A 26248-nucleotide genomic window follows, 5' to 3' on the forward strand; every position below is an offset into this window, starting at 1 on the left:
ATTAAATCTTTGCTTTCCCATATAGAGGAGTGGTATCCAGGCTCCAGAACCTAGGCATTTTAACTGACCCAGCACTCATGAGTTAATGGTGGATTTCAACTCTCTATACCTATCACCACCACCACTAAAACAACAACAATGACAATGACAACAATGACGACAACAACAACAATAACAACAACAACAATTATACAAAAACAGATTTCTAGGTACATAGATGACAATGAAATCAGCCTATGGGAATGAGGCCCAAGAATCAACATTTTTGAAACTTCCCAAGTGGTTTTGGCATGCAGACAAGGTAACAGTCCTGATGGGATAAGGTGGGGTGTGGCAGAGCTGTATTGGGAAAGCACACATCATCTGCTGACCAACCCAGTGCCCTACACATCTAAACTCAGCTTGAATTTCAGCTCTAAGTTGTCTCCCAGTAAAGGACCTAGCTCACTCCTGCCTTGCTTTCTGGTGTCCCAAATTCATTCTGGGGTGGCCACTTCTTTAAATCGACACTCTGTATTTGCAGAGCAATGCATTTGGTCTCTGTTCATTAGATCACAGACAGGCTGCCTTCTCTTCCCTCTTTCCCCTTTTCCTTCAGGGTTTTAGGGACTGAACTCAGGATCTCACGAAAGCTAAGCAAGTGTTCTACCACCAAACTAACTCCAGCCCTGTTTTTATTTTTAGAAAATATGAGACAGGGTATCACTAAGCTGCCCAGGCTGACTTTGAACTTGTCTTCCTTTCTCACATGCCAAAGTCACAAAGATTGCAGGCCTGTGCCAACATGACCAGAGCAGGCTTTCCATTAGAGGATAGTTAAGGTTGTCAGAGACCTGTAACCATATTGGACCCAAGAAAAGCATGCTACTGCTTTGACAATGAAGTGTACAAGGATTGTGGGAGCTGTGAATGAAAACTCTTGAAAAGAAGCTGTCTCCATAGACACTAACTGGCCAGAATTTCAATACTGTGGAAATATTAGAAAGCTCAGAACTAGAGGCTGATTGCCATATCTCAGGTCTTTAGCTTCCATGATAGCCATTTTTTACCTACCTCTAAGCTGAAACAAACATTCTGTGGCTAATAGAGAAAAACACTTGGAATCTATTGGCTTAGCAGAACCGCAGGCTTTTACCAACCCCAAAGCTAAGAATGTTATCAGATAGCCCCCAGGGCCTACAGAAAAGCCTTACCATCTTACTATATCCACCTTGCTGATGTACCCATCGCTGTATTTTAATCTTGACTTGATTTATAATTTTCTTCATTCTGTAAAACTATAAAGCTTTATGAAACTGCTTTCACATTGGAACCAGTCATTTAGGGTAACTTAAATCTGTGTGACCAGGTCATGGTCCTTCAAAAGGGCCTCAGAGTGAGCTCTTATTCCCTTTAAGATGAGAGCTGTGGTTTTAATTTTGACAGCACTTACTGGAAGCCTGCTGCAGCAGAGAAAAGTGTGTGTGTGTGTGTGTGTGTGACCATGTGCTTACATGCATGTATGTCTTTGTTTATGTGTATTCGCACAAAAGGCCTGTAATGCCTTTGCAGATGGTGCAGTATAGTGTGGGACAGCAACACTGGATTTAGGAACTGTTATCTTGTGGTTGGGGGAGCCTCCCTTTAAGGCCATCAGGAGAAGAGCTTTATGTACCCTCAAGCTGTTCTGCTCAATGGGTCACCTGCTAATGACCTAGTTTCATGAGTGTACACAGCAGAGAGAAAAACGCTTGGCTGTCAGAGGCAGAGAGAAATTGCTAAGGCTCATGGGGACTGCAAACCTCTGTGTGGTTGCGGGAGGGGGATGGTGGCTTCTGTCAGTTTTTATGCGAGTGTTTCTTTTTAAGCACCAACCTCCCTGACTTTGATGCAAGAATAAATTAATTCCAGAACCTTGACTTGAAATTTTCTGACTCTGCCTGTCTCCTGTCTGTCCACCCACACAAAACAGAAACAGTTGAACCTTGTCAGCTTTCACAGAGCGACTTGCATTCCAAGCTCTCCCAGGGAGTCTCTTAAAAGAGCATGGAGGGTTTTTTCAAATCTCCCTTTCTTCTTTAGAATTTGCCCATTTTAATGTTGAGCTGCCTTTTAAAACAGAAATAAAATGTGGCTCTGCTGAACAGCCCAAAGTTGATTTTCTTGTTCATCTAGGAATGATGACTTCAGAATTACACTATCAAAATTTTAAAAGGAATAATTTCTGATGACCTCATATAACTCCCAGGGTGACATATCAACTATGTTTCAATATGTGTTTTTGAGGGAATACAACAGATCTGCCAACTTTTGTCTGGTTTGCATTTGAAAGGGATGAAACCTTTAAGAGATGACCAATGGTTCTGACCAAGGTGTCTGTATTCTACATGTGAAGCCACCAGGGAATGGACCTCTCTTCAGGGATTAGCCAATAAATACTTTCTGATAATGGATCATTGTCCAGACTAGCAAGTGAAGGTGATGCAGGGCCATGGTGCAGACTCTGAACATCTCAGTTTTTAGAAATCTGGTGTCTCTGCTCTGTGGAATTCAATATTGGACACCTTCTTCTCTGCAGGTCCTTGGTTCTTATCATATACTCCATGTGCATTCAGTTCTTTTATCTATTTATTTATCTTCTGTTTTACATGGGAGCCTTACTATGTTGCTTAAATCGGGCTTGAGCACAGCACATAGCATTGCACTGGGCAAGGTACCTTCTACTTTATGCATCTTAAGGTCCAAATATTAGGGGATCCTGCAAACATTTCCTCTATCCCTTCTTATCTCCAAACATGTACACACAAGATTACACTAGATCACTAGCTAACATGCTCCTGTGTGAGTGAATTAAAGAGAGGATTCCCACTCTTGGGTCTTGAAGTCTCTGACACATTGTAGATGTAGTGTATCAAACTCTGCCCTCCCTAGCAAAAACCCCATCTGCTTCAAACCTTTCTAGAAATTGTCCCTGAATTAGAGCTTGAAGAAGTCAAAGCTGAAACTCATTATTGTCACAGATTGTCACAGTCAGTACCTCAAGGTCAAGTATTCCAGGTGTTACTTTGTATTAGTCATGGTCTAGAGTAACAGAACTTATAAAATGAATACCTACCTATCATCTATGTATGTATGTATGCATCTATCTATCTATCTATCTATCTATCTATCTACCTATCTATCTATCTGTCTATCATCTATCCATGTATCTATTATCGATATATCAACTATCTATCTATGTATCTATTACCTATCATCTCTGTCTGTATCTATCTATATATTTATTTTTATGTCTATCTCTGTATCTAATTCTCTCTATATAGGGATTTATTAGAATGACTTACAGGCTGCTGTCCATCTAATCACTGTCTACCAGCATAAGGATCAAGAATCCACTAGTTGCTCAGTTTTTGAGGCTGAATGACTCAGCTAGTTGTCAGTATCTACTGGAATTCTGAAGAAGTAGGCTCTAATGTCAGTGAAGGAATAGAGTTGCTAGTGAGAGCAAGCAGGTAAAGGGAAAAAGCTTCCTTCTTCCATGACCTTTATATAGGCTGCCACCAGAGGATGTGGGCCAAAATAAAGGTATATATTTTTTCTACTTCAAAAGATTCAGATTGAAGGTCAGTCTTCCTACTTCAAATGACTTAAATTAAGAAGAAACTCCCCTCACAGGTATCCTCAGCTGCTTGTGTTTTAGTTAATTACAGATATAGTCAAGTTGACGACCAAGAATGGCCATCATAGATTTCAATGATTTAAAATGGTTATTGAAGTATGCTTTAGGTGTTCAGAAAGAGCCACAGGCGAGGTCTGTAGGCGCTTATTGCCCATTGATTGCATAGGGTCTGGCAATCCAATCTCTAAGGGTCTCTATGCCTCACTGGGATATTTTGCTGACCAGACTGAATACAGAGATCTCAGCAGGAAGGAGACTGATGAGACCATTCTTATAACCCATGCTGGAGGTTTCACAAGGGTGTGCCCTTTACTGTGCTATGGCAGGAACAGGTTTTTAGAGTGGTTGTTACCAGTAATGAACTCAGGAAGAACAGAAATCATGATATGTGCTCAAGTTTCTCTATGACTAGAGCACAGAGATGCTTTGTTTATCTTCTTGGATTAAAAGGTCAGCTGCTCACAGCTCATTACTAACTAAGCTTGCTTCACAATCACACCGGGGAGTCCTCTGAGAGGTCTATGTTTGTGTTTACATTGGTTCCACCTCCAAAAGTCTTAGGCAAACATCTGTGCTCCTTCCATTTATCTGGTGACACAGGAGTGACATCAAATCCAGCTTACTGTAGTTTATGTTGATCACTTCTCTGGGGAAATATTGAGAGGCCAAACCTACTCCATCTTGGGACTGGCCTCCATCTTAAAAGAAAATACAATAGTATGGTGGGAAAGGCCAATATCTATCATTACAGAAATAATTAATAGTGGTTGAATCTTAAGATCTTCTCTGCATACATGTGAGTACACACACACACACACACACACACACACACACACACACACTTTCCTGTCCACATAGATGTGCATCTGGGCAGACATATCTGTCTATTAATGTTATCAGTAGCTTCCAAGATCAGTAAAACACAGATTCTGTACTCCATATGTTGAACCTGAAAGATTGTGGTTCAAATTCCATCTGTTTGTGCGGCAGTATACAAATGACTTATATTTCCTGTAGTCGTATTCTTTGAAAAATGATGGCTATTATATAAGATGCATAGACTATAGAGGATGGACGCAGGAACATCCAATAAAACTGTGCATCTAAAACTCAGGCGTGTACACCAGACATCTGAGAATCTCTTCATGTTGTGAAATCCAATTCAGCAGGTCAGGGTGCTGCTGGTTTATGAACAGACAGTGAGGAGCAAGGAGACCTTCATACTAAGTCCACGCAATGAACTTATATTTGTGTTCTATTGACTGCACCAACCTGATAAGAGCAAAAAGCAGAGAGAGATTTGTTGGCTCACTGGAGCGAGTGGGGCACCAACTCAGTTTCTCTAGGTGCAGAGGATGAGATGTTTGGCACAAGGGTTTACCCCGTTCTTTCAAGAGCTTCTGCATGAGGAGATGCTGGACCTGATTGCTACTCTTTGGCCATGAGTCGGCCAAGGGCCATGGGACCCTCACCTCAGAGAGAAGACCACATCTGATGCTTGAAGTCTTTTACCTGTCATAGTCTTGGCAAATCTCTCCCACAGCCACCAAGGCCTTTAGGTACTCATTGGGCTGGTAAGGGTGGATATAGTGCAGGGAGCAGCTGTTCCTGGGGTCTCCGTTAGAGGCAGTGAAATCTATAGCTACCTGGAAGAGGAAAACATAAGAATAAATGCACTGTTAGGACCCATGACCTGCCTAGAGAGAGACAGCCTCAGAGAGAGAAAAATAAGATTCCATGACATATCTGGCTGATAGGAAAAGTAAGAGAAGCTGGTTCCCTGAAAACCTAGTTATTAATTTGACTGAAGTCAGTTTTGCTGTCTTTCATAGCCCCTGCTTCTTCCTGTCCAAATGGGACCTAAGATGGTAGTTCAGAAAATCCAGTCACTATTGGTTCATGTCACCGGGCATCAAGGGTAAGGACGGGGCACCCATCTCCAATTTCACAAGACTGCTGTGCTCCATGGGCAGAAAAGCTCTGTCTGTGGAGGACAGTCAAGAACCTTTATGGCCAAATTCTATCTAGTGAATCCCAACTCCCCGTGAAAGCCACTGTCTAAGTTCTATGCAGTCAGTTGCAGAGCTGTGCATTGGGGTTGTTACAAAATGTCTCCCAGAAGCAGCACAGTAAAGCACTCGCCCATTCATGTGAGGACTCCTGTCTGTAACACAGAGCACATGAGGGTAGACTGTCATTGCAAGTGGGAACTAGAGAAGAACAGCCTTTGTCTGCCCATCAAACCGTCTTTCTCCTTTAGCTTTCTGAGATTATTCAGACACCCAACTCATTTTTTAAGAATTTATATTTTAAGTTATAAAAAGCAATGAGTTTCTTTACTGATGTTTTATACATAAACACCATCATGGTTTATCTTAATTAGCCTTCTTTGTTCTCTGTGCTTTGCGGCCCCTTCTGGCCGATTCCCAGCCCTGACCAGACAACCCCCTCTGCTTGCCTATCACGTTTATTCCATTACCCTCTGTTCCCTGTATTTCTTAAGATTTCTTCCTCCTATCTTAGTGCATTTTTGAGTTTCGTAACACACATACACACACACACACACACACATATGCGCGCACGCACGCACGCACGCACGCACACACGCACGCACGCACAGAGAGAGACTTTTAAATCTTAGTTCCAAGTGTAAAAGAAAACATGATATTTGCCTCTCTGAGTTTGGTTATTTCACTTCATATACTCATTTCCACCTTGTATCCGGCTAGGGTTATGATTCAACTTTTCATTTTGGCTGAATCAAACTCCATATGTACCCAATGTTTTTTATTGGTTGGGGGCATCTGACTCTATTGCCCAGTTATTGTAAATGGTACAACCATAAGCTCAGGGGTAAGACACCTCTGTGGGGTGTTGACTTGGAGTCCTTCAGGTATATTGCCAAGAGCAGTATAGCTTGGCTGCATGGCGGTTCTGTTTTCAGTTGTACGAAGAACCTCCATACTGATTTCCATAGTGACTGTATGAGTCTACATTCCCCACCAGGAGTGAATAAGGGTCCCTCTCTCCCACACCCTCATCTATATTTGCTACTTGTTTTCTTGATGATGGCCATTCTGACTGGGATGGGATGAAATCTCAGAGCAGTTTAAATCTCCATTTTCTTGATGGCTAAAGATGTTGGGTAGCTTTTTAAGTATTTAATATTGGCTATTTATAATTTTTTTGATGTGTGTGTGTGTGTGTGTATGGATGTGTTGGCCCAAGGTCAATGCTGGATGCCTTTCTTGATCACTCTACACCTTATATATTGAGGCACTGTGTCTTTTGCTAAACCCAGAGCTTGCTGTTGTCTTGCTTGTTGCTGTTGTCTTGCTATTCCAGGGATTCCCTATCTGTGTCCTATGCACTAGAATTGCAGCTATACTCATTTGACTTTTCCATGGATTTGGGGATCTGAACTTTGTCCTCACAGGTGTGAGGATCTTCAGAGCTATTCCTTCAGCTCTTGCAGTTTTTCTTTTGAGAACTATCAAGTCACACATCAGCCTATTTACCTATCACATGATATGATCTTTGACATTTTATCTTTGCAGTTCTTTATATATTCTAGATATTAATCCCTTCTCTGATGTATAGTTGGGAAAGACTGTCTTCCCATTCTCTATGTTTTCTCTTCCCTCTGGTTATTGGTTCCTCTGCTGTGCAGAAGCCTTTTAATTTCATGTTACTGAATTTGTCAGTTCTTGAGTATATTTCCTGTGCCTCTGATGTCTTTTTTTAGCAAGTTTTCTGCTGTGGCTACATCATCTTGAAATGTTTCCTCTGTGGTTTCCTCTAGCACTTTCAAAGTTTGAGGGTCTCAAATTAAGGTCTTTGGCTCATTTGGAATTCATTTTTGAGTAGGGAACGTCTCATTCATCTGCATGTGGAAATCAAATCATCTCCGGCCATTGTTGGGGAGGCTGTCCTCTTTCCGATGGGTGCTTTTGCCAGTATTGTCAAACTCTGGTGTCCGTAACAGAGGGGGCTTATTTCTGGGTCCTCTATCCTCTTCCCTACTTGTTTGTTTTTGTGCCAGCATCATGCTGTTGCTGCTGTTTCCCTACTATAGCTCTATAATGTAATTTGAAGGCAGTGGTTACAGTACTTCTAGAGTTGTTTTCTGTGTTAAGGGCATCACCATTTGGGATGCTTTGTACTTCCTTATGAACTTTATGTTGTTTTCCTACTTCTGTGAGGAAAAAGCCATTGGTCATCCCATTTCCCAAAGCTCCATCATAGTTAACACTGATCTCATGCGGTTTTTCTCTGGAATCATTAACTTTGTAATTGGCATGTTCTGGGGCCGTTAAGTAGTCCAAGGTGGCACTGAACTCAGAGATCCACCCACCTCTGCCTCTGTAGGTGCTGTAACTAAAGGTGAGCATCACTATGCCTGCGTTGGCACTGTCAGATATCTGACTCAGTGTCACAAAGATGCTTTGAAGGACTCCATGAAGCCAAGGTGCCACGAAAGCTCAAGGCAAACATTGGTTAAGAATGTGGGTCCCCCCCCCCCCAAATTCATTGCAGTCTTGGAGAAACAGTCATGGCTATTTAACATTCTGGGATCTGAATCCTGTATCTTAATAAGTTAGGGAGCATTGTGGCATTGGGGGTGCTTGCCTACTGTGTGAGACGCCCTGGATGAGCGAGCTAAGGCTTCCTGGCTTGCTCAGAATTTAAAGCAAGTATTTTTCTATATAGAAAAAGATTATTTTTAAGAGTTTTCAAAAAAGGCCATTGGGATTTTTATTACATTCTGCATGCAGACCTTTTCCTACTGCCGCCTTCTAATTAACAACATTAATTCTGACAAGCCCTTCGCATGGGAGGTCTATCCAAATTCTACTGTCTTCTTCAATTTTTTTTTTCTGAGAATGATTACACATCTTTTGTTAGTATTTTTCTTTAGTTATTTTAACCTACTGTGAATGGTATCCATTTCCCACACAACCCACCTTCTGATTCTCTGTTGTCAAGTTATATATACATATGTATATATGTATGTATGTATATATATCCACTGATTTTTGTGTGTTGATATTTTATCCTGTTATCTTGCTGAAAGTATTCATTAGGTCTAAGTTTTCTAGCAAAGTACTTAGGATCTCTAAAGCTAAGTACAGGATCATCTCATCTAAAATTAGAAAAATTTGACTTCTTCACTTCCTTGATTTGTTTTCTCTTATTGTTCTAGCTAAAGTTTTTGAGTACTGTGGTAAAAAAGAGTGGGCACCTGTCTTGTTCTACATGTTAGAAGAAATGGTCTTAGTTTTTTCCATTTACTATAATGTTAGTTATAGGTTTGTTTTATAAATCTTCCTTATGTTGATTTGTATTTTTTCTATTCTTAGTTTCTTGGTACTTTTATCATAAAGAAATGCTGGGTTTGTCAGGGCTTTTGGTATTACTTGAGTTAATATGTGGTTTGAATCCTACAAGTCTATTTATTCATTTGCTGATCATACTTACTGGTTTGTGAGTATTGAACCAACACGGTCTCTCTGGGATAATAGCAACTTGGCCATGTGCTCTTGAGTTCAATTTGCAAACAATTTATTGAGAATTTTAACAGGCATGGTCATCAGGATAGTTAACTGTAGTTGACTTGTAAACATTTCCAGTTTGTCATCAGGGTAGTACTGGCTTTTTAGATTGAGGTTGGTAATGACCTTTGCCTTCCTATTTCATAGAACCATTTGAGAAGTAATGATATTAAAAATTTGGTAGAATCTGGCACTGGTCTTTTCTTTGTTGAGAGATCTTTCCATTAATGCTTCCATCTTGTTGTGGATTTACTACAACTGGAGTTACATGTGGTTGAGAGCCATCATGTAGGTGCTAGGAATTGAACCTAGGTCTTTTGGGAGAACTAGGGCTCTTAACCATTGAGTCATCTCTTTAACCCCAAAAGAGAGGGCCTACATTTTGATGGAGGCTATATACTGCTCTTTATCTAATACTTCTTAACAACAAATGATGGCAAAATTTGCTTAAAGTCAAAGATATTAAAATGAGAGGAAATGCCTCAGATTTATAACAGCACCACCACTGAAAGAAAAGTCAACCTGGCAAAGACATCTCAAAAATTGTACAGCTTAGGGTGGGGAAGGATACAACGTGAAGTCATGGGGGAAAGTAACATATTCATGTTGCATCATATTTTCCTTCTGTTCACACTCTACTAGAATGTGCCCATTGGTTCCCTGACAGCAAGAAATCTTTATTTTCCTCATATAATCTTGGGGATTATGAGATGGGAATCATTGTTTGTGTTATATTTAGAAAACTCTATTATAACCCAGACTTTCAAAGAAGTGGAAAAAAGCGCTATAATTAAAGAGAATGTTGGTGGAGGAAATATAGATATGTCTTTGTCTGAGGCTGTAGTCCTCTAATCAATCAAAATGAAAAAATAAACCAATTGTAACTTATTTACAAATTCTTTTGCTTCTTTTCACGAAGTTACCCTCCTTCTTCCTTACCTCTTTACAGGACTTAGTTAAAAATTATTTCAGGAAGGATTCAACTCTTAATTTTTGACAAGGAATATCTACTGATAAAAAGAAAGTACAAAGTATAAAAATATGTGATAAGGAAAATCATTGTAAGGAAACTTAAAAGCATCCTGACTCTGAATGGTCAAGAACAGAGAGGAACAACTTATGTTAAAACTTTTCTCGGACAGATATCAACACAGCAGCAAGCACAGAGGAGGCAGAATGCACAGGTGAGACCAACCCTGCAGAAAGGAGTATCCTGTCCGGAGGCCTCTGGCAGGAGCCTTCCAGTTTCCACCTCCAGACTGGGAACATCCTCTGCCACAGCGGAGGAGATACCCAGCACAGCCTGCATACAGAATTGATTGGGGCCACAGAGCTACATGCTCAAAATCAACTACAAGCAAGTGGGTCTCAGCTTAGAAGGCAGGAAATCATCAAACTCAGGGGTGAAATCAATCAAGTTGAAACAAAAAGAATTATACAAAGAATCAACAAAACCAGTAGCTGGTTCTTTGAGAAAATCAACAAGATAGATAAACCTTTAGCCAAACTAACCAGAGGGCACAGAGACAGTATCCAAATTAACAAAATCAGAATGAAAAGGGAGAAATAACAACAGAAACTGAGGAAACTCAAAAAATTATCATATCCTACTACAAAAGCCTATACTCAACACAACTGGAAAATCTGGTTGAAATGGACAATTTCCTAGATAGATACCATCTTCCAAAATTTAATCAGGATCAGATAGATCATCTAAATGGTCCCATAACCCCTAAAGAAATAGAAGTGGTCATTGACAGTATCCCAACCCAAAAAAGCACAGGACCTGATGGTTTTAGTGCAGAATTCTATCAGACCTTCAAAGGAGACCTAATACCAATACTCTTCAAACCATTGCACAAAATAAAAACAGAGGGAACATTACCCAACTCATTCTATACAGCCACAATTTCGCTGATACCAAAACCATACAAAGATCAAAAAAAAGGAGAACCTTAGATCAATTTCACTTATGAATATTGATGCAAACATATTCAATAAAATTCTTGCCAACCGAATCCAAGAACACATCAAAATGATCATTTGCCATGATCAAATAGGCTTCATCCCAGGGATGCAAGGAATGGTTCAATATAAGGAACTACGTCAATGTAATCCACTACATAAACAAACTCAAAGAAAAAATCCACATGGTCATTTCATTAGATGCTGAAAAAGCATTTGAAAAAATTCAGCATCCTTCCATGTTAAAGGTCTTGGAAAGAACAGGAATTCAAGGCCCATACATAAACATAATAAAAGCAATATACAGAAAAGCAGTAGCCAACAACAAACTAAATGGAGAGAAACTTGAAGCAATCCCACTAAAATCAGGGACTAGACAAGGCTACCCTCTCTATCCAAATTTACTCAATATAGTACTTGAAGTTCTAGATAGAGCAATCAGACAACATAAGGGGTTGAAGGGATACAAATTGGAAAGGAAGAAGTCAAATTATCACTTTTTGCAGATGATATGATAGTATTCTTAAGTGACCCAAAAAACTCCACCAGAGAACTCCTACAGCTGATAAACAAGTTCAGCAAAGTGGCAGGTTATAAAATTAACTCAAGAAAATCAGTGGCCTTCCTATACTCAAAGGATAAACAGGCTGAGAAAGAAATTAGGGAAATGACACCCTTTACAATAGTCACAAACAATATAAAGTATCTTGGTGTGACTCTAACCAAACAAGTGAAAGATCTGTATGACAGGCACTTCAAGTCTTTGAAGAAAGAAATCCAAGAAGAACTTAGAAGATGGAAAAAAATCTTCCATGCTCAAAAAAAAAAAAAAAAAAAAAGAAAGAAAGAAAGAAAGAAAAATGGCCATCTTGCCAAAAGCAATATACAGATTCAATGCAATCCCCATCAAAATCCCAACTCAATTTTTCATAGAGTTAGAAAGAACAATTTTCAAGTTCATCTGGAATAACAACAACAACAGAAAAACCCAGGATAGCTAAACCTATCCTCAAAAGTAAAAGAATTTCTGGGGGAATCAGTATCCTGGACTTCAAGCAGTACTACAGAGCAATTGTGTTAAAAACTGCATGGTATTGGTACAGTGACAGTCAAGTAGATCAATGGAATAGAAATGAAGACCCAGAAATGAGCCCACACACCCATAGTCACTTGATCTTTGACAAAGGAGCTACAACGATCCAGTGGAAATATAGATAGTCTTTTCAAGAGATGATGCTGGTTCAACTGGAGATCAGCATGCAGAATTGATCCATTCTTATCTCTTTGTTCTAAGCTCAACTCCAAGTGGATCAAGGACTTCCAGATAAAACCAGACACACTGAAATTAATAGAAAAGAAACTGGGGAAGACCTTTGAGGACATGGGCACAGGGGAAAATTTCCTGAACAAAACACCAATAGCTTATGTTTTAAGATCAAGAATTAACAATTGGGACCTCATAAAATTACTGAGTTTCTGTAAGGCAAAGGACATTGTCAAAAGAACAAAATGACAACTAACAAATTGGGAAGAGATCTTTACCAACACTACATCCGACCGAGGGCTTATATCCAAAATATACAAAGAACTCAAGAAGGCAGACTCCAGAGAGCCAAATAACCTCATTAAAAATGGGGTACAGAACTACACAAAGAATTTTCACTTGAGGAATATCGAATGGCGGAGAAGCACCCAAAGAAATGTTCAACATCCTTAGTCATCAGGGAAGTGCAAATCAAAACAGCCCTGAGATTTCACCTCACACCAGTCAGAATGGCCAAGATCAAAAACTTATGAGAAAACGGGTGCTGGTGAGGATGTGGAGAAGGAGGAACATTCCTCCACTGCTGGTGGGGTTGCAAGCTGGTACAACCACTCTGGAAATCAGTCTGGTGATTCCTCAGAAAACTGAGCATGATAAACTACTTCTGGGCATATACCCATAGGATTCCCTGGCAAGCAATAAGGATACATGCTCCACTATGGTCATTGCAGCCCTATTTATAATAGCCAGAAGCTGGTAGGAACCCAAATGTCCCTCAACGGAAGAATTGATACAGAAAATGTGGTATATAAACACAATGGACTACTATTCAGCCATTAAAACAAAGAATTCACAAAATTCTTAGACAAATTGATGGAACTGGAGAATAGCATTTTAAGTGAGGTAATCCAATCACAAAAGAACACTCATGGTATGCACTCACTGATAAGTGGATATTAGCTTAGACACAATTCACATATCAAATAAAGCCCAAGAAGAAGGAAGGAGAGGCCCCCGGTCCTGGAAAGGCTCAGTGCAGCAGCGTAGGGGAATACCAGGACAGGGAAGCAGGAAGGGGTGGATTGGGGAACATGGGGAGGGTAGAGGGCTTATGGGACGTCGTTCAGGGAGGGGGGATTCTGGAAAGGGGAACTCATTCAAAATGTAAATAAAGAATATATCAAATAAATTTTAATAAAAAGAAAAAAACTTTTCCTTATGCAGACTGATATATTAGCATTATTACCTTGCATGAAACTGTAAAGTAGAAATTATTGTTCCTTTTTATTAATAACCATGATGACCAAAGGTATTGAAGGACACAGAAGTACTATATAGTGGGGTTGAGTACATCTACATGCTTTCAAGGATAATGCTTCATTATTATACTGTAAACATGTAAGTCTCTGTTTAAAATCCTTCAGTAGATGAATGGATAAAGAAAATATGGCATATGTATACATGTATACAATGGAGTCTTTTCCAGCCATGAAGAAGAATGAAATTACATTGCCTGCAAAAAAAAAAAAAAAAATGGATGGAACTGGGATCCCGTTCATCATATTAAGCAAAATAACTCAGACACAGAAAGCAACATATTGCATGTTTTCTCTGTTCTGTGGATCCTAGACTTTAGATGGATTGATAAATTCACACATGATATAGAAATTAAAGTAAGATTGTCTGACTCTGTAAAGGAAAATGATTACTGAGGGAGGAGAGCGAGGAAGTCTGGCAGTGATTCTGTCAAATTCATGCTATGTGTGAATGAAAAGGTCTTTATGAACCCTACCACTAGGTTCAATAAATACATGACAATAATAAGCAATCTCCAAATCTCCAATCTCTAATGTAGCAGTTCCCATTAAAAAATGGAGGGGCCTGGTCAGGAGGCAGAGAGACTGTGAGGCCGGAGGTAGGATGTAGCTGTGACAATTCAGGGGCAGTGGTCTTGAACTAATTATTCCTCTGTGACTAACCAGTTGAAGAACGGAGACATTTTCCGGACAAGAAAAATGTATGTGGCTGATGGGTAGGAGTGGGGAGAGGTTTTACTGGAGATGGATGGAGGTGACTCCAAAGGAACTCTAATGCCGCTATCTTTTGAGATGGGGTTCATCCTGAAAGTGAGAGCCAATCTTCACAAAGAAAGAGAAGGCAATGCATAGAGCTCCCTCCAGTTGAGCACTGAGATGCAAGGTGGTGATACTTAAAACCTCCATGAATTCTGATCAAGAGATAGGAAGCACCCTTGGATCCACTCACAAGGCTCTATGTGCAGGCAATTATAGAAAAATGTTTCTAAGAGGAACATCCAAGAGGTGCTCAGACTCTGCATGTGTTAGTACATGCTGTTAACTCCAGCACTTGGGAAAGCAAGCAGATATGTGAGGGTTGCAAGGTAAGGTCAGCCTGGGCTACAGGGCAGGAGATAGCATTTATCATACTATGATAGACCCCTGGACTAACTAAATTTAGTTCAGAGGACCACCATTCTCAGCCATTTTCTTTTAAACAGATGAATTTTAGAAATAATAACACCTGCGGTGGTTTGAATACTCTTGGCCCAGGGAGTGGCACAATTAGGAGATGCGGCCTTGTTGGAGTAGGTGTTACCTTGTTGGAGGAAGTATGCCACTGTGGGTGCTGGGAATTGAACCCCTGTCCTTTGGTGCACTTAACTGCCCCAACTAAATGTTGTCTTTTATAAGAGTTGCCTTGGCCATGGAGTCTCTTCACAGCAATGGAAATCCTAGGACCAAGCCTTGCATATACAGTTGTGTTTGGAAGGTAAATCAGAGCTAGGATGGCCAATACGATATCACTCCTTTCCTTTCTGCTGAGAAAATCATTTTAAAACTGTAGGGAACTCAAATCTTGGTGTGATGATATATTGGTACATGTGCTCATAATTTCGGTGCTTGGAAGACTGATGCAGAAGGACTGTGAATTCTATAGGCTAATCTGGGCTATATGGTGAAATGGTTTCCCAACTATCCCTCTGGAAGCTGGAGATGAAATACCCACCTTCAGGAGGTGGCCTTCTACCAGGAGTTCTGTGCTCTTTAAAGTTAGCCATGGTGGGAAGAGAATGCAATAAAAGGTTAGATTTATTTTAGAAAGCAACAAGGGCAGGGGCAGTGAATGATGGGATTAAGTTGTGATAAAAAAGAAGAAAAAAAGGAGTGAAAATGCTAGTCCTTGTAGTGGCTGCAGACACCCAGATTCCTAAGTGCCAGCAAGCTAGCAGAATCACCAAGTTTTTGTTTTCTGATGGGAAACCTTTATGAAAACCTGGTCTTTTGGTGAGTGTTCCAGCCTCCTCAGAGGGCAACAGAGAGCAGGCTCCTGGGAAACAGCTTATGTTTTGAGGATGTGTGGAGTGGCTCCGCAAAACCAGGCATAGAAAGCAGGCCAGGCATGTGTCCTAAAGAAAGCAGGCCAAGGGATGCTGTCTCTGGTGCATGGAGGTGCTTCTGGGAAAGGGCTAGTTGTGAAGAATGAATGTGTCTTCGACACTTTCAGTTTTTACACCAAACAATCCCAACTGGCCATTAGAGGGACTCTGTTGGACACAAACCACTGCAAAGCAGAATCTAGCAAGTTGCTGGATCTCTTGTTACCTGGAGCTCACACGGATACTGTCACATCCTGAGGCAGCCACACAATTTGAACTTAAGTAATAAGCCTGGTAAGACATGTAAACTTTGCACATTTCTTTAAGTGACAAGCTTAACTCTTGTACTCAATTTCCACAGAATCCCAGGGTAGTCATGAAATAAAAAATAAATTCCTACTTCCCTGAAACGGCTTACTCAATTTCCTGGAAATGGTAAAACATTTGCCTCCTCAGCCCACTGTACCCTGGCTATGTGTAGGTGTTCAGCACGCAGAGATCACTCTTCTGTCTCAGAGTTCATCAGGTGGCTAAAATAGAGATTTAGAAACTTAAGCTAGGAAATGCAGTAGCTATAATCATGCTAAATGTGCTAGAATGAGAAAATATTTTCTGGGAGGATCTTGAATAGATAACCCAGATTTTAGATTTGATGGTCAGGGTGACAGAACCCATATTCAGATTCATGTATATAATACCATATTACTAAACATAAAATCAGAGGGAAGCAGAAAACATCTCCTTTAAAATTTTACAACAACAAATCATGAGTAGCCATGCAAAAAATATTAATAAAATTACTGCTCAGGATTCTATATCTTAGTAAATAATCTTATTTTACTTTCTAGCTGTTTTATATTATATTTTCCCCATCCATTTTGCACTGCTATAGCAGAATCCTATAGACTGGGTCATTTACAGATAATAGAGATAGAACTGGTTCATAGCTGTAGAGGCTAGAGTACTCAAGCCTGCCTCTGTTGCCTGTTAAGGAGACTAGAATACTCACTGAAAAACAGGCTCACTCCTAGAATTTCTCTAGGAGTATTCTATTGTTGCCTTTCATTGTGGAAGACAGAAAAGAATGTGTGAGAACACAGATGTACTCCCTTTTATAATTCATATTATAAAATAATTCATCAAGAGAGTAAAACTCTCATGACCTATAAACCTCCAGAAAGATCCTATCTCTCACTTCCCAATTCTGTTGTTTTGGGGATTCAACACATGCTTCATGGGGACACACTCAAGCTATAATATATATAATATACCACACATGGAGGCATATGATAGTGAAATCTAGTACATAGTTGTACTTACAGAGTCATTCTGTTTTTCTTCATCCTCAGTGTTATCATAGACATGATAGACCTTGCCCTTGAAATTATAATTTAAAATGGCTTCATCTTAGCCCATTTAGATGAAGTACTGTAATTTACACAGTTGTTTTACTGTTGGACATTTAAGCTGTAGAAGTTCCTATCTGTGAAAAATCCATGCCACAATTAACATTTCTTGCATCTATAAAAGTCATAGCTTTCAAAGGAAGCCTTTAATTCTTCCACCATCTCCCTTCCAGACATCTTACAGCATCTGCCTCTTCCGCATTGCCTATAATTACATTTTGTCTATGAAGTTCTAGTATCTGGTTTTATTTTTAGCTGCAGAGCCATGTGCCAAGCCATGTGCCTCTCTCTGTCATCTGTTTCACCTCTAGTCACCTCCTCTGAGGCTGAAACACCACAGTTGATCTTTGTTCTTGTCCCTCCAGGATTCTCATGAGGTATATACAAAGCTCATGTGTAGGGATGCTCTGAAGTTTCTATGGTTATGTGCAAAATCAAGTGCACATTTTCTACTGGGATAATCTGAGGCATGTATCAGGCTCTCAGATGTTCTGGTGACCAAAAAGAAATCATTGATGAAGGCTCCCTTAAACATCAGGATGTCGCCTTGTACCTTTCTCCTCCTGATCCCTCACTGGCCATCTGGCCATTTGGGATTCTGGACCTCCTTGCTATCTCTTCTCTTGCCTATGGGGGTCTTCTATGATTTCTTGTCTTTGGGAACCTTGTCTTTCTGTATTCTTTTCTTTCTCCATCTCTTCCAGAGGGAGATACATTCAGTTCTACAAGTTTCTTAGAACCAAGGTTTGGTATCCACTAGGATACTCAAACATACACCAACACTCCACGACAGGAACCAATTCTTTTGTTTATAACCCTCCTGACTTGCATTTCTCTATGAACAACACTGCTATGCTTTGCCAGACAGACAGCAGGTCTAAGTCATCCTAGACTCATTTGCGCTCAAAATCTCTTTTTTGTATCTCAGCCCCAGGCTCATTGCTTTCCTTTCCCATGCCCCTTCTCTTGCTACCACATTAGGTTCCCTTCTTGTCATCATCCACTGGGTCTGTTGTAGTGGCTCTTACTGTTGGGCCTGTTGCCTCTGCTTTCACCCATGCTTCAGTTTTCACACTCCTTCACTGCCATCATTTGATTTTGATAAATAGTGCTTGGTAGTAGAGATCTCCTCCTGTAAAGCACACCCTTGTTGCTTCCCATCCTGTTCTTGGTCTGCTATGTACATTATCTCAATACTCAAGTCATCTCAACCTCTGACCCAAAGACACCTCTCAACACACCCCTAAAGACACCTGCTATTCATATTAACACAAGTAAGCTTCCAGCTATTATCATTTGAATTTATGTACATAAATACATAGCCCATGGGCATATTTTGCAAACCAAATCTCTAGAATGCTGTCAATCCATCTAAAAATCCATCTGAACTGTTTTTCCTAGACAGTTTGGGGCTAAATAAAAGTATTTTAAGTAGTCTGGTGTGCAGAGTGGTCTCCCCAGCTTTAACCCTCTTATTTTGAACCAGAATCCCCATGGAGGACACAAAGGCTTCTCTCTATCCTTGAATGCCATGTGAGATACTCAGTCTCTCTCTAGGAGAGACTCAGAAGAGGTGACTGTGGAGTGTCTAATAAAGGGACAGACCACAAATGTTTGGAAAAAATTATATGAAGTCAATCACAGAGGGTAGAAAGAACTATTTCTAGAACTCAGCAAGAGTATATAAAGAACAGGGCATTTGGTAGGAATGGTGACCTTCTATGGAGCAACAAGGTTATCATGGTTGGAGCCTGCAAGCAGAAATCTAGAAGAACAAGTCTTCTGCACTGGGTTTCCTGTTTGATCTCTGATTAATTCCCATCAATGGACATGCCCAAGCAACAGCTCAAAGCAGGAGGACCTGGCTAGTGCAGGTTCTGGAGGCACAGGCAGGGGTGAGGAAGGAAGTATAGGCCTGTGGGATGAAATGGAGAACATCCAGAACTTGGTGTCACTTCTGACCCCTGAATATCACTCTTTAGAATTCAAGTTTCTTATGCCTAAAGCTACCTGTCTTGTGCAGCAGCCATGTGCCATATCATGAAGCAGAGACTCTGCCTCTAGGTGGTGAACAGGTCCAATTACTTCCCTCCTCCTTCTCTCTTCCCTGCCATCTCCATGACAGGGAAGCCCCTCCCCCCATGTCTTTGCTCTCTGCCACTCATTTTCATGCTGCAATAAAGTGACTGGGTAGTACAAAGCACTAGTAGGCAGAATTAAATCACATACTATTTTTAATTAACTGCACTACAGCTTAAAATTTGCATTACATTGTACTATTTAAGCAGTAAGAACATTGTAATGAGAAAGCTTCATTTTGGAAGCAAATGCCATTGGTCTGAGTGACTGGTGCATTCTCTTGGACAGAGCATCTAGAACTCTTATTATCCTTTGAGCATCTAACCTGAGATCTCTAGGAGGAAGGGCCATGGGATGGAACCCTCAGTGGCCATGCCCCTTATCGGGATTATTTTACATTCTCCTTCTCATTTGTTGCTCCTGACTGCCATGATCCCTACTCATGCCTGAGATAGGTCTATTATCAGTTGGCACTGGAGGAGATGAGGGTGGGGGATGAGTATGGAGGGAGTTAGGACTTGGGGTGCTGCTGTGACAGACAGTGAGGTAGTCTCTACTCAGCTAACCCTCAGGGAGGGTTAATAAGAAGAGAAAATTGAGAAAAACAGAGCAGGAAAAGAGCAGTTCAGAAGAACTTGGTAGCACAAATTGGCTTTTATGGGGGACTTCATGGGGACACTCAAAGATGAATGGGAAGAGAAATGGGTTGAATCAGGGAGGAACTGAGGAAGGAGGGTAAATATAATCAAAATACATTGTATGAAATTCTCAAAGAACTAGCAAAATCAGTCAGGATGTGGTCTAGGAATGCTGTGGGGGTGGCCAATGTTCTTCAGCACAGCCCCAAGGGCAAAGCAAGTCTGTGAAGGTTGAATAAGGAGTTGTTCAAGAGCCTAGGATCTACAGAATCCAAAACAAACTGAAATCAATAGAGCTTTCCCTTGAAAACCTATAAATAGCATCCTGACATCACTCCTTTGCCTAATATCTTGGGAAACTATTTCAGTAGCTCTCCTTGGGAAACTTCTTGCTTCACTACTGCCCTGTAGATAGACCTGGATCAGCAGTAAGTGTGCTACCTGGGTAGTGTTTGATAGGTTTGCCCATAGGATATGTTCTAGACATCTTCTTTACGTACCAGTGTGTATGTAGGAGGGAAGGTGGCTCCATCACTGTAGAGTCTTAGACTGTAGAGCAGTGATGGGCTCCTGCCCGTATTCAAAAGTAAGTGAGCAATGCTGAGTCTAGGCAAAACATGGGTTATCTTTTCTGACATTAGAACAGAAATGAGTTATCTTAGTGTTCTATAGCTGTGAAGAGACACCACAGCCACACGCCTCTTATAAAGCCATCCTCATTTAATTGGGGATGGCTTACAGTTCAGAGAGTTAGTCCATTAGTATCATGGTGGGAATCATGGCAACATGAAACAGATATGGTGCTGGAGAAGGAGTCTGGAGTTCTACATCTGGATCAGCAGACATAAGGAAGAGATACTCTCTGGGCCTCGCTTGAACTTCTGAAATCTCAAACCTCATCCCAGTGACACACTTCCACCAAGTCACACACACTCCAACCAGGACTCATGTCCTAACCTTTTCTAATAACACCACTTTCTATGAGTCTATGGGGACCATTTTCATTCACATCACCACTCAAGTCTTTTGCTAAGGAGACACTGGCCCATTAAATGTCCATTTATCTTGGTTACCCTTTCTAGCACTGAGACCAGCATTATCCCTGGTTCTGGGAACACATGGATTTTGTCAATTGGGTTGGACAATTAACAAACATATACAAATGTCACACATATACAAAATCTAAACTCATTTTCCATGCCTTTCTTACATGGCTGATTTGGCAGAGAGAACTAAAGAGAGCCAAGCTTCACAAGTACAGTTCTGCAAGATGAGAGGTGAGCACTGTACAAACTCCATCTCTTCTGTATTAGAATCATAGCTCTTCCCTGTGTTTTCGGCACACCTACATTTTGTTATCTGAGTATGTTCTTTCTGAATGTTAAATCGGCCTATATCTCAGAACATTGAATACTGATTGGATGAACACAAGTTTCCCCAAGGGGGATGGATACAATTTTGTGTGTGTGCACATGTGTATTCCATGGCAATCATGTAGAAGTTAGAGGCCCACTTGTCTAAGTCAGTTTCCTTTTTTCCACAGTGTGAGTCCCTTGGGATCAAACAAGTTGTCAGTCTTGGTGGCAAGTTACTTTACCTACAGAGTCATCTAACAGTCTCCTTCATTGGTACTTAGAAAAACAAGCTCCACTGCTGGTGGGGTTGCAAATTGGTACAACCACTCTGGAAATCAGTCTGGCGGTTCCTCCGAAAACTGGGCACCTCACTTCCAGAAGATCCTGCTATACCACTCCTGGGCATATACCCAAAAGATTCCCCAGCATGTAACAAGGATACATGTTCTACTATGTTCGTAGCAGCCATATTTATAATTGCTAGAAGCTGGAAAGAACCCAAGTATCCCTCAGCAGAAGAGTGGATGCAAAAAATGTGGTATATCTACACAATAGAGTACTATTCAGCCATTAGAAACAATGAATTCATGAAATTCTTAGGCAAATGGATGGAGCTGGAGAACATCATACTAAGTGAGGTAACCCAGACTCAAAAGATGAATCATGGTATGCACTCACTAATAAGTGGATATTAACCTAGAAAACTGGAATACCCAAAACATAATCCACACATCAAATGAGGTACAAGAAGAACGGAGGAGTGGCCCTTTGTTCTGGAAAGACTCAGCGAAGCAGTATTTGGCAAAACCAGAATGGGGAAGTGGGAAGGGTTGAGTGGGAAAACAGGGGGAGGGAAGGGGATTGATGGGACTTTTGGGGAGTGGGGGTCCAGAAAAGGGGAAATCATTTGAAATGTAAATAAATATATCAATAAATTAAAAAAAAAAACTTCAAAAAAAAAAAAAAAAAGAAAGAAAAACAAGCCATCTCACCCAAACACACATTAGTAGTGTCCAAATCCCACAAGTCCATGAGGTGCTGAGAGTTGAGATGATCCTCGGCTCACATGCTGAGACTAGATACTCTCTCTCTCTCTCTCTCTCTCTCTCTCTCTCTCTCTCTCTCTCTCTCTCTCTCTCTCTCTCTCTCTCATCCTGATTTAACATGGTCCTCCAGTCTTTGAGATTCCCTTCTCATTCATTGCCTGAGAAAGCATTTGGATAGCTTTCCCTTGGTACTGATCATTGGGTATGACATTGATGCCTGTGTTCTGGTTATATGAGGACAACTAAGGCATCTGTCTGAGCTCAGTGTAATAGAGAATTGTGGCTCACTTTCTTTTCATCCTTTTTGCCCAGTCATGGGGTCTGGAAATCTATAGCCTGTGCTGCACCTCATGTTACATGCAATAGTTACTTTATAAAAGGGAGAAATCCTAGGAGGGCTTTTTAAACCCTCTGAGGCTGAGGAGCAAGGATCATACTCTTCAGAAGAAGATGGAATATGGACTTATTTAAGAAACAGGGCCCCACACTATACTTCAGCAATAGTACTTAAAAGCTTGTTCAAGATTTTTAAGATCTCTTGTATCTGCATGCCCACAAATCCAACACCATTCCCACCCCTCATTTCTGAAAAAAGGAAAAACACAGAAACAGCTTACTGTAAACTGGATTTGGCAGCCACCCATGATGTAGTCCAAGAAGGAATGCATCTTGTGGATCTGCACGAGAGAGAGCCTGGATTAGTAACAATATGATCTGCTTTTCCTGCAAACTGAAGGCCTAAACTGCAGGGATAGGCTGCTAAGCCAAGGCAAAGGGCAGGAAGAGATCTATGTTCACTTTTCAGTGTCAGTACAGTTCAGATGGGCCCAGGGCACCTGCACATTCTCACCCCTTGCTCCACTATACTTGAGTTTATATATTGCTTTAATTGACATCTGCACTTGGGACAAGACCCAAACCTTATTTTCAAGAGTCACTACTACTTTAGAATAAGGAATATCTCAGTCACATCTCCCACACCACTGGGTATCTTCCTCTAGATGTGCCTGCCCTGTGCACAGAAGAGCTTGACCTGCACTTTCCTGTCCTTTGGGGCAAGACTGTCCCTGGGAAAGGGAAGGTGACATTGGGCTGTCACAGCTTTTAGGCCACTCATGATTATATTTGATTTCCTTTGTTCCAGTGCTATATTGATTTTATGAATTTTCTTTCCTATGAGAAGGTCATCCCTTGTAGAAACACTTCCCCTTTGATCGCATGACTTGAACTCCTCCCACAAGGCAAGTATAGCATTTTGCTCCTGGTGGAGAGGGCATCGTACCTACCTTGCACAGATTCAGAATCACCATGCCCGAGTTTTTGTAATTCTTCTTCTTGGCCTTGTACTTGGGGTTGATGCATTCCCACTGTACCTACACCAAAAGGGTCAATCGTGAGCATCTTCAAAAGGAAGTCAAGTCATTGAATGAGTCCAAGTTCCTAGATGCTTCTGGGACATACACAGACCTAGATGGCTGGAAAATGATCTCTAGGTGGTACCTTTGGCACCCATGAAAATGGCAAGGGGAAGCAATTAACAGACAATGGACTCAATATCAGTGGATATTCTTATGCCTTCATTTCCAAGCTTTGGGCTTTCTGATGGATTACTTGACTCCTCTAGGCCTTGGATTTCTCCTCTCCAAAGCTGACCTTATGATTCCTTAGTTCTCCATCCTTACCTTGGCACCCATTTCAGAGGATATTCTTTGAAGGACAAAATAAAAGCCTTGAGAAACATTGAGAACCAATGGATTAACTGGTAGCTAGATAAAACAATTTTCATCTCTTCCAGACTACAGACAATTTTGAGCTAAAAGCAACTGTGGGTCAAAAACCCAACAGTCACTGGACATTTCTTTTGCTGATCCTGAAGGAGCTGGAACCTCAGGCTTACATTCAGGAGACAAAGGTTTATTCCTGACTATCAAAGATGCCTGAAGAAGCAGATTTGGAGGCAGATGTGGGCAGGATAGACTGACACAATGACCTCCAATGACCTTGGTGCCCAGGTATTAGTTATGTGACATTAAACATGTGGTGAGAATGGAAGATGAAAAAACAAGTGTTCTGAAGCTGCCTTTTCCTGCTTTTAAGTTTTATTTTACTACCTTGTAAAAAAATTATACATCTGAGGATAAAACCACCACAACCATCATCATCACCACAAACACCACCATCACCATCACCATAGACACTACCACCATCAACACTATCACCACCTCTACCATCACCACCACTAACAAAACATGCACACATAGATGCACTAGCTATCTCTGCTGATTAGGGAACAAAAGTGTGAGTGCTCCATGGCTCCATTACGGGCAGAGAGGAGCTATCCTGGGTGGGCCAGATGAAACTGCCAATCAAGAAAATGCCAAATAATGATGGTCGTCCAGGGGCAGGAAGTTAGTGGACAACTCATTATTCAGCTACAGAAACAGTAGTGTCTCACTACCCAGGAGGCTCTATCATTGACTCTGAACCACTTCCTTGGTCACTCTAAGCCTCACACAGTCAGGACCACTGCAGATCCAGGCTTTCCAAACACAATGACTCCTTCCAGAAAGGACTTGGAGACGGCCCTTCTATTTAGTATTGCAAAAATTTCCCCCTGATCATCTCAAACTAAAGCTACTTATGGGGGTGGCCAAGAATTAATAATTAGTTAGGAAATCATGGTATACTGTCAGCATCAAGACCCAGGCAGGGAAAGGGAGCTGGAGTGATGGGTCTCCTCTTCCCCCCCCCCCCCCGACACAGTATACTGGGGTCCTTAGGTTCAAAGTTCCCATCCTCTCCCCTATCAGACTGACCTGCCTTTTCCTCTTCTCTCTTTAAATGATACTTAAACAGTAGCCAAAGCATTTTCTGAATACACATGTGTGCATACTTATGTGTGTGTACTTTTACATGAACACACGTGTACGTGTATGTGCTGGCCATAGATCCACCTCAGGTATTGATCCTCAGGAGTGATCTACCCTAATGGATCTTTCTAGATAGGCCAGGCTGGCTAGCCCATAATCCCCAGCTACCCTCCTATCTTTTTCTCCCCAGGGTAGGAGCATGCCACCAGGCCTGGCTTTTTAACATGGGCTCTGGGGATCAAACACAGATCTTTATGCTTATACAGCAAGCACTTTATCAACTGAGCTATTGCCCCAAGCTGATGACACAATATTTTAGCAAATCTGAATCAGTTTGATCCTCTTTAGCATCACCTAGTGAAGCTTTCTACAGTGGTTGGGATACTCTGTGTCCTCGTCATCCAATACAGCCACCAGCTGCTTAAGGATACTGAGCACTTGGAATGTAGCTGATTTTACTGATAGATGGATGTAATTGTGTTTTCTAATTTAATTTTAATTAATCAAGATACAGTCACATGTGGCTGGTGGCCACCATATTATTGGAGAGCACAGTTTAATTGTATCCTCATACTATTCAGAGGACTGTATTAGAGTCAGTTCTTCTTGCCCACTGCTCTGTCTTTGATTGCCTCCCATGCAAGGTCACCCCCACACTCTCTGTACTCAATATACCGGTCCCTTTCCAAGTACTCCAACACTCTAAGCTTCTTCCTGCATCCGTACCTGAGGATGCTCTCTCTACCTGAAATGTTTTTCCCTTACTCATTGCCAGACTTGCTTTCTTTCAACCTTAAAGGGTCTGAAGTTAAATGTGACCTTTTTAGCTAATAACCTGCAACCCACTTTGTAATTAGTTGGTCTCTATCTTATATTTTAGAAACTTGCATTTATTTATCTGAGTATATGTGTGTGCATGTGTGAGTGCATGCATGTTTGTATGTATACATGAATGCATGCATTTGTGAGTGCATGTGTGGGTGGTGTATGTGCATGTGTGTATATGTGTGTGTGTATA

At 41.0% G+C, this 26248-nt stretch overlaps 1 protein-coding gene across 1 annotated transcript in view; it reads right to left on the bottom strand.

The window, feature by feature from the left end:
• Positions 1 to 26248, bottom strand: part of Cpne4 (copine 4) — a 370602-nt gene that overhangs the window by 22146 nt on the left and 322208 nt on the right. The window contains exons 8-10 of the mRNA XM_052189283.1: positions 23647 to 23733; positions 22978 to 23037; positions 5171 to 5304 (exon numbers count right to left, since the gene is read on the bottom strand). Of these exons, the coding sequence (XP_052045243.1) occupies positions 5171 to 5304; positions 22978 to 23037; positions 23647 to 23733 (281 nt within the window). The remainder of the gene's footprint in view (positions 1 to 5170; positions 5305 to 22977; positions 23038 to 23646; positions 23734 to 26248) is intronic.

Source organism: Apodemus sylvaticus, chromosome 7 (assembly GCF_947179515.1).
Source record: "Apodemus sylvaticus chromosome 7, mApoSyl1.1, whole genome shotgun sequence".
NCBI lineage: Eukaryota > Metazoa > Chordata > Mammalia > Rodentia > Muridae > Apodemus > Apodemus sylvaticus.